The sequence below is a fragment of the Gracilinanus agilis genome, chromosome 4, assembly GCF_016433145.1.
Source record: "Gracilinanus agilis isolate LMUSP501 chromosome 4, AgileGrace, whole genome shotgun sequence".
NCBI classification, from domain to species: Eukaryota; Metazoa; Chordata; class Mammalia; order Didelphimorphia; family Didelphidae; genus Gracilinanus; species Gracilinanus agilis.
This window is the reverse complement of record NC_058133.1, coordinates 491,672,015-491,684,728: the sequence shown is the minus strand read 5'-3', so window position 1 is coordinate 491,684,728 and position 12,714 is coordinate 491,672,015. Positions and strand designations below refer to the sequence as shown.

The 12,714-nt window shown below is 49.1% G+C and overlaps 1 protein-coding gene across 1 annotated transcript in view; it reads right to left on the bottom strand.

Moving 5' to 3' along the window:
- The window catches only part of RAP1GAP2 (RAP1 GTPase activating protein 2), a 186,746-nt gene extending 174,272 nt beyond the window's left edge, over nucleotides 1-12,474 (bottom strand). Inside the window, 1 exon segment of the mRNA XM_044675606.1 lies at nucleotides 12,171-12,474. Coding sequence (XP_044531541.1) covers nucleotides 12,171-12,286 — 116 coding nt within the window. The 5' untranslated portion in view covers nucleotides 12,287-12,474.
- Nucleotides 12,475-12,714: the final 240 nt, after the last annotated feature.

Sequence of the window (12,714 nt, the reverse complement as noted above, 5' to 3'; positions counted from 1 at the left end):
CCCCAGAGGGAGGATGGAGAAAGAGAAAGAGCTAGAATGACGGAGAAGTTCAGCCTCTGATCAGAAGGAATTCTACTCAGGCAGCGAGGTGGTTCAGTCGAAAGAACACCAGACCTGAAGATGGGAGGTCCTGAGTTCAAATCTATCCTCGGACACTTCTTAGCTTTATGACCCTGGGCAAGTCACTTAACCCCCATAGCCTAGCCCATACCAGTCTTCTGCCTTGGAACCGATACACAGTGTTGATTCTAAGGTGGAAGGTGAGGGTTTAAAAAAAAAGAAAGAAAGAAAAGAATTCTACCAACCTCTGGGAGCATCTTTATCTAACTTATACTTACTGGTCTATGCAGAGGTGCCTGGGGTCTGTTTACCCCTAGATTAGTATACCTGAAAAAAGACTTTGTCCTCCCCCATATAAAACAATACCAGCCCTAACCCTTGGTGCCACCTGGAGCCAGCTTCCAGCTCTTGGGCAGGGCTGGCTTCCTGGAATTTACCACCAGGGCAGTTTGTCTGCCAGAGACCAGCCGAGATCTGAGAGGTGGCAAAGCAAGTCACCACGTCGTTGTGTCCTCCTTGTGCCACCAGCCAGTGGGCTGTATGTCACCGTAGAGCACCCAGTGCTCCTTCGCAATCCTACGCCACAGCTCCGTCGGCCATTCCCCCATCGAAGGCATCCCCTCCATTGGGGACTCTGTGAACGAGCTGCCCTGAATATTGTCGTCCACACAGGTCCGGCTCTCTTTGCTTTGATCTCCTTCCAACAGAGACCCAGCAGTGGTACTGTGGAGTCAAAGGGTTTTATTGCCCTTTGGGCAGAGTTCCAGAGTGTGCTCTAGAATGGCTGCACCAGCTCACAACTCAGCCGACAGTGGAGCAGAGCCCCTGCTTTCCCACCTCCCCTCACGCACTTGGCATTTTCCTTTTCCATCTGGTCTGGTTATCAAGAAACCTAGTAGGCTGGGCAAGTCACTTGACCCCCATGGCCCACCCTTACCACTCTTCCACCTAGGAGCCAATACACAGAAGTTAAGGGTTTAAAAAAAAAAAAAAAGAAACCGAGTAGGGGGCAGCTGGGTAGCTCAGTGGATGGAGAGCCAGATCTAGAGACAGGAGGTTCTGGGTTCAACTCTGACCTCAGACACTTCCCAGTTGTGTGACCCTGGGCAAGTCACTTGACCCCCATTGCCTACCCTTACTGCTCTTCTGCCTCGGAACCAATACACAGTACCAACTCCAAGACAGAAGGTAGGGGTTTAAACAAAAACAAAACAAAACAAAAAAGAAACCTAGCAGGACTGGAGCTATCAAGCTGCAAGGGAACTAGAAGAGGTTGTCTCATGCAACCCCCTCATTTTACAGATGAGGAAACTGAGGCCTGGGGAGGAGAGTAAGGGATTTGCCTCGAGTTGCACAGGCAGTATAGAATTGGGTCATCTAACTCCAGATGCCCTGTTGTCCTCTTTGCCTTAAACCATCCAGGCTCCCCACAGTTAACCACATTCACTGCAGACGGGCATCTCTGCTCCTAGGATTAGACTTATGCCCATTTTGCATGATGGCACTGATGAGACTTGCCTAGGGCCATCCCCACCACGAGGAGGGGCACAGTGAGCAAACAAGGATGCTCATCCTGATTCTCACTCTCTACAGTGGGTGACTCTCATCCCTCCCAACAGTCCATGCCCTTGGGGGGACCTTCCCAAAGCTTAGCCAGCGTCCATTGAATATTTAATAGCCAACGGCCCATATTTGGAGCTCTCGGCACATTCTCGTTACCACTTAACATAGACACGGCTGCTTGCTTTGCATCCCTGGGTGTGTTCTCTTAAGGTGGCCCAGAGGCCATCCTGGGCAGCTTCCTGGTCACCTGGACACAGGGCAATTTCCTTTTCAATTAGAAAGGACCCCTCGTGAGGGCTCTTCTTATTTGTCCAGAGTCCAGCCAGAGAAACCATCTTCTCGTTCAGCCTCCTTCTCTCTCCCCACCTGCCTGGCCCAACGTGCCTTCTGGGGAGGTCAAGGCCCAGCGAAAAGAGGAGGAATCACAGCAAGGCTTCCTGTAATCACTTCCATGCTGTATTTCATGGGATGATGGGGAAGGCTTTAGAGGTCTCGTCAGCCCTCTCATGGGGCAGGTGAGTAAACCGAGGTCCAGAAAATTAAAGATCACACAATCGGAGTGAGTGGCAGAGCTGGGATTTGAGCCCAAGTTTCTGACTCCAGATGCAGATCCTCTAGACCAGGGATGGGCAAACTACAGCCCTCTGGCCAGATGCAGCCCCAGAAATGTTCTATCCAGCCACAGGACATTATTCCTAATCTGAAGAATACAAGGAGTAGGATACAATACAATGAAACTTCCAAAGAGTTGCCTTAGAAACAGACCGACAGATGAACATTTTCTTTCCTTTGGCCCCCTCTTTACAAAGTTTGCCCATCACTGCTCTAGACCGAGCCCAAAAGGGCTTTATTTGTATTACAGTGTTTTCTAACACATTATCAAAGTCACATCCCCATTCTGGACCTCAGTTTATTCATCTGTAAAATGGGGGGGAGTTGGACTAGATGGCCTCTAGAGACCCATCCAGCTCTAAACTGAGGGTCCTAGGATCTGAGGCTCCCCATCACTTCAAGTGGGAGAGGACTGAGACTTGTAATTTCATTGGTCTATGGAACTCCCCAGTGAGGAAACTCTCTCTCCAGGCAAGATGGCGCCTTCCCTACACCTTAGAGACTTGTTTAGAATGAAACAGTCAACCTCTATTAGAGGCAGGACTCAACCCAGGTCTTCCTGGCTTTGAGGCCAACTCTATCCATTACGCCACACTGCCTTTCCCCTGAAATGGGGCAGATCTTAACACCCACTTTGCAATGTGAAAAAACTACAGCTAAGATAAAGCTAAGTGACTTGCCCAAGGTCCTTCGGCTAATTATCATCCATGCATATGGGATTTGGACACAGACTCGTGATCCTTCATGAAACGATGGCAATGTTTTCTCTTAGGGGTATAACTAGGGAGCAGCAATGGAGGAGGAAGGACTGCCCGTGACACAGCAGTGGGGCAGAGCTGGAATGAGAGGCAGCCCTGAAAGGGGCAGGGCTGCTTTGGCCACCTGTCTCTTTTCCTAGCATAGCTCAGTGATGGGGAGCTGCCCCGGGAGACACCGAGGGGAGATCCCACCGCATACCCCTGGCAGAGCCCCAGAGCATCGATGGTCTGGCATCCACCCAACTCATACTTATTTTCTGCTTCCAGTTGTCTAGGTTTGCCACAGGCAACTGCTTCCCCTAAATCCTACAATTAAGTCATTCCTAAGACAGTAAATTCCTCGGAACCGTGGACAGCTGGAGCTGAAAGGGCTCTTGGACAGCCTCTAATCTGACCCCACCATCAGCCAAACGGGAGGACTAGAACCCTTAGAGATGAGTTGACTTGCCTAAGGTCACACAGCTGAGTAGGGGCAGGGCTGTGACCAGAACTCTGGAGGGAATTCTATTTGCACGTCACCATGATACCTCCCCGGGACTCTGAGATTCTGTGAGACAGAGATCAGAACTGGGAAAGGGTAAGAGAAGAGCAGGATGTTGGAGCTGCCTTCAAGGCCCACTCATACCCCAAAGAAAATTCCCTCTGGCTAATCTTGACCAAAAACGCCCAAGAAGGGGACTCCACCACCTCTCCAGGACAGCTCGGCCAGAGAGGAAGATTCCCCCCAGCAGCAGACCTAAACCTCTCTTGGCATTTGCCACCCTTTGTTCCTGGTTCTACCCAACGGGACAGAACAGAAAAGCCTAATCTATATTCCCTGGACCAGATCTATGATTGAACTGATAATGGGAACTCCCAGGTGAGGAAACTCCGTCTCCTAAAGCAGGTGGGCACCTCTTCTGCCATTTCTAGTCTTAGAGAGGGACTCGCCTGTGATCACACATCCAGTATATGTCAGTGATGAAACTCAAACTCGGGTCTTTATCCATTACACCACACATTTGTCATTCAGATACTTGAGAGAGCTCTCGTGTCTTCCGGGAGCCTTCCCCAGACTGTTTATTCTCCAGATCGATACTAATGCGATGAGGTCTTTGATGGGTTTTTAAAACTGAGGAAAAAAGGAGAGCCGGAGAATTGAAAACTCGTGTGAGGCGGTGTGGTAGAATGGATAGGGCACTGGATCCAAGAGTCAGGGAATCCTGAATTCAGATTCTGCCTGGGACACTTACGTGTCATTTCATCTCTCTGCCTCAGTCTCTTTATCTGTAAAATGAAGGAAGGGAAGGACTCGATGTCCTCTAAAATCCCTTCCATTCTCTGAATCTATGATTCTATCAAATTCCAAGTCATGCGGTATTAAAAACCTTGGACTTATAATAAAGAAGAGGAGAGGATGGGGCAGCTGGGCGGCTCAGTGAATTGAGAGATGGGAGGTCCTAAATTCAAATCTGACCTCAGACACAAATTAACTGTGTGACTTTGGGCAAGTCATTAACCCCCACTGCTTAGCCCTTACCATTCTTCTGCCTTAGAACCAATAGAGTATTGATTCTAAGATGGGAGGTAAGGGTTAAAAAAAAAAGAAGAGGAGGGGATCCTCTGCCCAGCCCCCAAGGCAGCACATACCCAGCCTCCCACCCCAACTCCTAACCAGGGTCAGTGGCAATGACCCAGAAGGCAAGGGCATATGACACCCAACCAAGTCCAGAAGGGAGGGCCTGCTAGAGGACTTGGCGGGGGCTCAAGCTTTCATGAGACACAGTGTCCATAATTGATAAGCTTGAAGGTAACCGATTTAATTTCCCAACCCACCCTGCTTTCAAGGGCATCAAGAACCAGCACTAATCTCAGTCCAAGGCTGACACCAACTCCACTAGGAAGGTGCTTTCAAGGTGAAACCCAAGCTTGTCCCTCCTAGAAAGGGAGAAAGCAGCTTTAGAGAGCAGGAAAAGCAATGGATTTGGGGATCAAGACATAGGCTCTGCCTCTTCAAATCCTAGCTCTACCCGCTTCCAACCTGGGTGACCTTGGACAGATGCCTTCCCCTCTCTGGGCTTCAGTTAGTCCCTCGGTCAAATGAGAGGCTTAAATGACATGATCTCCCTAAATGACTTTGGCCCAGTCATTTCATTTACATGGGCCTCAGTTTTCCCCTCAGTACATCTGAGACCGGATTTGATGACCTCTAAGCTTCCTAAACTGATAATCATTCCCCATTCCATTAGAGTCCTCCATACTTAGGTTCACAGAGAGCATCATATGCTCACAGAGAGGGGAGGGACCTCAAACACCATCCAGGGCATCTCTTTTGTTTTATAGATGGAGATCCTGAAACCCAGAGAAATGAAGAAATCATGAAATCAGAGAGGAGGGAAGGGGGACCTTGGAAGTTACCAGGAAGTCCAACTTTCATTTATAGCTAGGGAAACTGAGGCCCAGAGAGGTCCAGTGACTTCCTAGAATCATGGATTCAGAGCTGGGAGGGACCTTGGAAATTATAAAGGAGTTCAACTTTACATCTAGGGGAACTGAGGCCCAGGGAGGTCCAGTGACTTCCTAGAATCATAGATCCAAAGCTGGAAGGGACTTTGGAAATTATAAAGGAGTTCAACTTTACATCTAGGAAAGGGGGACCTTGGAAGTTACCAGGAAGTCCAACTTTCATTTATAACTAAGGAAACTGAGGCCCAGAGAGGTCCAGTGACTTCCTAAAATCATAGATTCAAAGCTGGAAGGGACTTTGGAAATTATGGAGTTCAATTCTTATTTTACAGCTAGAGAAACTGAGATCCACAGAGGTCCTTCTGAGAATCATAGATCCAAAGCTGGGAGGGACCTTGGAGATTATAAAGGAGTTCAACTTTACATCTAGGGGAACTGAGGCCCAGAGAGGTCCAGTGACTTCCTAAAATCATAGATCCAAAGCTGGGAGGGACCTTGGAGATTATAAAGGAGTTCAACTCTTATTTTACAGCTGGAGAAACTGAGATCCACAGAGGTCCTTCTGAGAATCATAGATTCAGAGTTGGGAGGAACCTTGGAAATTATAAAGGAGTTCAACTTTACATCTAGGGGAACTGAGATCCAGAGAGGGCCAGTGACTTCCTAGAACCATAGATTCAGAGCTGGAATGGACCTTGGAGGTTATATAGGAGTCCAACTTTCTCATTTTACAGTTGGGGAAACTGAGGCCTCCTCAGAGACTTAAGAGATTTTGTTCAAGGTCATACAGGTTGCATGTGAAAGTCCTGGGATTTGAACTCAAATGCTTTGATTCAAAGTCTAACATTCTTTCTATCATACCATAACGAACCTGTCTGTGCCCTAGAGGGAAGAAGATGTTTGGATGTAGGACAGGGCAAGCATAACAAACGTCTATGAATTAATGAATTAAAAGGCATTTATTAAGCGCGAGGCACCGAGCACAAAGACCCTCTCTCGCATCCCTTTCCAGAAGCTTTTCTCAAAAGTGTTACTTGGGAAGGTGGGGAGGAAGAGGAAGAGACGCCACTGAACTACAAATGAGCCAGTCTCACCTGACTCCTTGGATTAAGAGCCCTGGATATTAAGAGCTCAGCATTCAAAAATACCCCATGTGAGTTGATGTTTCCATACGCTGCCGGCACAGTCTGGCTTCCAACCTCACACCATCCTGCACATGGAGCTGTTCGATGGAGGTAACTTCTGGATTTCTGATTCCAACCTGGCTTCCACCCACCCCCCTTCCTCTCCTTCTATTTTCCCTCCCCCAAGCGTTTAATTCCCAGAACTGTTGCCGGGGTCAAAACCATACAGCTGGTTAAAAGGAATCAATTTGTCCTTGGGTTCCCTCCCAACCAAAAGAGATGGTATGACATTTGGAAGGAACTGGGCCTTCAACAAACATTATGATCCAATCTCTGGTCCCTGGAGATCTGGGAGAAGAAAAGAGCTGACCATCTGTTCTGGGTAGTTTCTTAGTCATTTGCCTGAAGGCAGGGGACAGGACCAGATATTTGCTCAGGACTCTTCCTGCCCTTGATTATTCTATGAAGGTAGAATGAAACAGAGATTAGCTGGATCTGGAGTCAGGAAAAGCAGGATGTAGCACTAAGAAAATGGAGTCAGAGGCTGGGAACCTGAGTTCAAATTCTAAGTCTGCCACGATTTGTTGTGGGACCTCAGGAGAGTTCTGATGATTAGAGGGCCACTAGGGCCATAAACCTAGAACTAGAAAGGGCCTCGGAAGCCATCGAGTCCAACCTCCTTATTTTATAAGTGGGGAAACTAAGGTTTGGAGGAGGAGAGTGGATTTTCCAGGATCCCACAGCTAGTATCATGGTGATTTATACCACTACTGCCTCTATTTCACCAGTGGGGAAACTGAGGCTGGAGCTATGGGCAGCCTCACCAGAGTGGTGCCCAGGGAGAAAAGCTTTCTGGGATTTCTGCTTTACAATTCAATCAGAACTGTCCTTGAGATAGGCAACAGATCCAAGTGCCCCATCCTTTCTCTCCCACCTCCCCCACCCCTAGCTGGCCCAGCAAACCCAAGTGGCCTGAGAAACAAAGGTTGACAGCAGGAGGGTGACAAGATTGAAGAACATGAGTGTCACTGTTCTAACACTTAAGAGCAAGAGTGTCATCTGCATGGCCCTGTAAATTAGAAGAAACAAGGGCGATCGATGCATAGATTGCTCCCCTGGTGGAGGGAGATGGAGGCAGCATGTGAGAACAGCAGGGTCCTGGGATGGAGTTTAGAATGACGGAGGCAGGAGTGGCAGGGGACAGGCCACTGCTCAAACCTCCGGCACTGAATCTGGAGGGGAGCTGCGGAGCCAAAGTGCTGGGATTCGGCAGGGGGAAAAGGAGCAGCTTCTTCCAGCCCTCGCCCACAAGGTCATCACCGTCCTGCCAATTCCAACTCTTTAAAAAAAAAAAGAAAATATTGAGGAAGTGAAAGCAAATGCCTCTTCTGAATTAAAACTCAGTCAAGGAGGCAGCTGGGTGGCTCAGTGGATTAAGAACCAGACCCAGAGACAGGAGGTCCTAGGTTCAAATCTGGCCTCAGACACTTCCCAGCTGTGTGACCCTGGACAAGTCACTTAACCCCCCATTGTCTAGCCCTTTCTGCTCCTCTGCCTTGGAACCAATACATAGTATAGATTCTACGATGGAGGGTGAGGGGTGTTTTTTTTTTGTTTATTTTTAACTCAATCAATCTCTTTCTCTCCCCAGATGATATCAACTGTAGAGACTGGGGAGGCTGGGGACTGTTGAGGACAGCAACGGAGCAGGCTAAGCTGAAAGAAAGAATGGAGGGCAGGCCAGAGAGGATTTAGGAAGAAGGACCCAGGGGACACACATCTTGGATGAGAGTGAGCTGTCAAGAGGAACCAGTGTGGATAAATCCCTCGCCCGCCCCCTCCCAACTTCCCTCTGCACAGCCAGAAGTCGATGTTACTCTGTCTCATTGCATTTTCCAGAAGTCTCTGCTCAGACAGAGCCTGAGGCTGCCTACATGGTTTGTGGCTGCTTCATTCAGTGGGCCCAGAGGATTACAGGACCCTCATCTGTCAAAGGAAGCAATGGCCTCTGAGGTCTCTTCCAGGTCTAAGGCTCTACCCATTAGCTTTTTAGGATCAAGAACTTTTGAGCTGAGAGGTCAGTTGGTCGGTCAGCAAACACATATGAAATGCCTACTATGTACCAGCCACTCCGTTAAGAGCCGGGGAGTACAAAGAAAGGCAAAACCAGAAGCTCACATTCAAATGGGGGATGACAACAAGCAAACTTATACTCACAAAATAGATAAAGTATAAATGGAAGATGATCTCAGATGGAAGGCACAAGGAATTGGAGGGAAAACTAACAAGGAAAAGAGAATCCAAGCTAAGGCTCAGAAAGGCTAAACAACTTGCCCAGCAGGATCTCATGGCCAGTAAGTGATGTGATTCGAACCCAGGTGTTTGGGATATTCTATCTAGAACTATTTTCATTTTACAGAAGGGGAAATCAAGGTCCGGGGAAATGAAGTGACTTGCACAAAGTCATACAAGTAGAAAGGTATTAGAGCCAGGATTAGTGCTCAGGAACCCATAGCTCCAAGGTCATCATTTTTTCAACCACACCACATTGCCCACTGAGGAGGAGATCAAGGGCATAGGCTCTGCCCTGGTGGGTGCCCAGGTTGCTTTGCTTTGTCCCATAGCAACAGCCAAGATCCCTAACTGCAGCCCTTAGTCCTAAACTGAGATTCAAAGAATGGGTAGCCCAGAGTAACATATCTCCCCACTATTGGAAAAAATGAAGCCCACATTCCCCCCAAATAATACCACTACTTTACATCTGTAAACAACTCACAGTTTTCAAATGGCTTTCACACCCATTATCTCACAGGATCCAAAGACTTCTCGTGCTACTGCCAAAATCTCAACTTCCCCCATCTGTTTCATCTTCTGTATTCCCACTGGTATTCTCCTGGTGGAAAACATCATTACCACTTCCCTGGGCTATTGCTGTAACCTCTAAACAAGTTCTCTCACCTCTACTCTTTCCCTCCAAACCATCTCTCCCACCACTGCCAGATAGTTTGACTACTCATCATCACTTTGGTCCTAAAATCCTTTTCACGAAATCCTTCCTTGCTGAATGAGTCAAGTTCAATTATCTTTGCCTGACATTCAAGACCCTCTTAAGAGTTTGGTCACCCTAATTTTACTGCTTTATCTCATGTGTTTGTACACAACTTACACTTCCCTCTACTCTGTTTCTGAGCTTCTATGAAATGGCACAGTACAGGAAGAGCACAAGGTTTGAGATATGAAGACATGGCCTCAAATTCAACTCCATTATTTATTACCTATGTGACTTTAAACAAGTCATTTGAGCCTGTCACCAAGGAGGAAGTTGAACAAATGATCTCTGAAGTCACTTCTATCTCTCAATCTATGATCTGTCAAAAAGCTTTCCCTGAGATTTATGACCACACTGGAGCTCTCAAGCGAACTTGAGCTAGAACACACAAACATACTCTGATCTCATATAGCACTTTGCTTTACACCATTCTAATGATTTTATGTATCAGCTCCATTAGGATAGGGACCATGTCTCATCTCCCTTTATTTCCTCCCTTGTACTTAGCCCAGTCCCGTCCCCCTAAAAAGTGATTGGGAAATAGCTTTTGAATCAGTGTTCATAGGATCCTAGATTGAGAGCTGGAAAAGACCTCAGAAGTCATTTAGTCTGACCCCCTTATTTTGCAGATGAAGAAAGTGACGTTCAATGACTTGATGATTCCAATCCTTTATATCATTATAAAACAGATAGGCAAGTCTTATTTTCCCCCATTTTATGGATGAGGAAATTGCAATACCAAGGCAAGACCAGGCTTCCCAACAAGTTAGTGGCAGGGTTAGGATTAGAACCCAAGCCTTCTGTTTTTTGGTGGCCACCATGGGTGACCCAAACTAATAACAGCAGTTTTTTTTTTTTTTTTTTTTTTTTTTTTTTTTTGCCTAGAAGAGACTCAGAGTACTTCATAGCCTTTTATCACTGAAAGCAAATTGGCTATTGCTAATTCCTGTGCTAGACAGAAGTACAGAGAGAATTAAAGGAAGGAGGCCACAGTCGGGTCTAGAGTCCAGGTCTCCCCATAGAAGCTGGGAGGGCTCTCTACTGGATAACACTGCCTCCCCTAGGACAAAGGGGGAAAAACCCATAGCAGAGAGTGCCAGTGCCTGAACCTTGCTGGAAAGCTCAGTTTCTATTCTATGTTGCCACTCCTCCTCTGGAAAATGGCCCTGCTGAAATCTGGGGAGCCAAAGTGCCTGTTTTAAGAAATCCCGAAGAAAGCATCCATCACAGAAACCCAACTTTAGCGCTGGAAGGGGCTTTTAGAGGCCCTCTAACCCAATTCCTTCATTTTACAGGGGAAGAAACTGAGTCTCAGAGAAATGAAGTCACTTGACCAGGGTCACCCAGCTAGTGAGTAACAAGCAGGATGTGAATGCAGGTCTTCCTGATTCCAAGTCAAACTGCATCTACCACACTGAGCTATCTCTCTACTAGCAACCACTCTAGCACTGGTCCTTTCTAAAGGAAAAAGTGCCTTCAGCTCATGGCATTTCATCTGGAACCACAGCTAGCCCCAAGCAAAGGAGAATACCCTGGGCCACACCTCTGGGGCACCAGGATGTGTCTCGTCCACAAGGCCAAGTTTCAAATTTAGGAACTGAAATTCTTGCGTTCCCATCCCCAAAGGCACATGGTTAGTTAACTCTGAACTGTTCAAGGAGGTGGGAGTTGACCCAGGGAGGCTCTGAAGGCCAGTCAGAGCTAACATCACCTCTTTTTTAGGGTCCTTGAGCTCAGGCCAAGCACCTCACTGCTTGGCACAGGGTTCCAGAAAGCCAGAGGCAAGGAGATATTTCCCATCATTCTCTGATCAGTGCACCCCAGCTTTCATCTCCCACCCTGAAGGGAGTATTCTCAGCTCTGGCCGGGAAGAATGTCATGGAACTAGCAGAGACCTTCCCGGGGGAAAGAGGGAGGAAAAAAAGTGAAGAAAGGCTGCTTTGCCACACCAGGGAAAACCAGCAAACAGCAGGGATGGAGAGGTAGGGACAGAGGCTTCCAGAGCCCAAGATGGAGATGCAGGGTGAGGAAGAACCCCAAGACAGAAACAATATGCCAACGTGCTCCCTGCCCAGCCTGCACAGATGCCTATCAGATCTCCAGCCAACAACTCTCTTAAAAATCAAGTTGCTGAGAAATAATGGCATCATCAAGGCATACCCTGGATCAGGCTTCTGGGCAGGAGGCAGTGCCTGGCACTGACAGGGGCACTAGATCGATGCCCCCACGCTGCAGGCTCCGGGAAAGGGCAGTGAGAACCCTGAGAAAGCAGGGGCCAAATGGGAAAACTTGGGGGGTACCCATTCCAGGGTCCGGCTGCCCACCCACCCTTCCCTACTCCCTAAGGTCTCTCTCCCTTCCCAGCACTGTACTGGCCAGACCAGAGACTGCAGCGATCCCACAAACCACTCGGATGGGGCTGTGCCGCCCCCCTCCCCACATCCACACACCCCTGGAAAGGAGAAGATGACTTCAAAGCAAACCGATGGAAACCTGCGAGTCAGGCTGGGGGAGGGGGAGCAGAGGCGGGAAGGCAGAGGGGCTTTTCGCCTTCTTTACCTTTTCGCTTTATTTTGCTTTCGGGACTTGTGCAGCAGTCCGATGAGCACCACGGCGGCTCGGATCCCCGCCTTTTTGGAGTGCATCCTGTCCGCGGCGGCTACGGGCTGGGACATAGCGGAGGCTGCCGGCAGCCCCGGCCGCTAGCAAAGGGGGGAGGGCTGGCCCGCCCGCAGCAGCTCCAGACTAAGGCAGCCCCCGGCCGGCTGCGCCCTCCCGTGCCCGCGTCCCTTGCATCTGCCAGCTTCCTGCCCGCCGCCTCCGAGGTGAGGGAGGCTCCCTCGGCCCGATCAGGTGACTCTCCCCTCACTTCCCAGCGACCTTCAAAGTCACCTGCCCCCCAGCCCTGGCCCCAGCCCCGGCCCCGGCCCGAGGCTCCTAGGGCTCGAGAAGCCACCGCCCCAGAGCCCTACATCAGAGCGCCCGATCCCTCCCCTAAGCCCTAGCCGCCAGCAAGGCTGCCCGCCAGTCCGTGCGTCTGGCCAGCCGTCAGTCCGTCCTGGCCTCCAGGAGGCGGGCTCCAGCCGCGCCCGCCCTCCCTCAC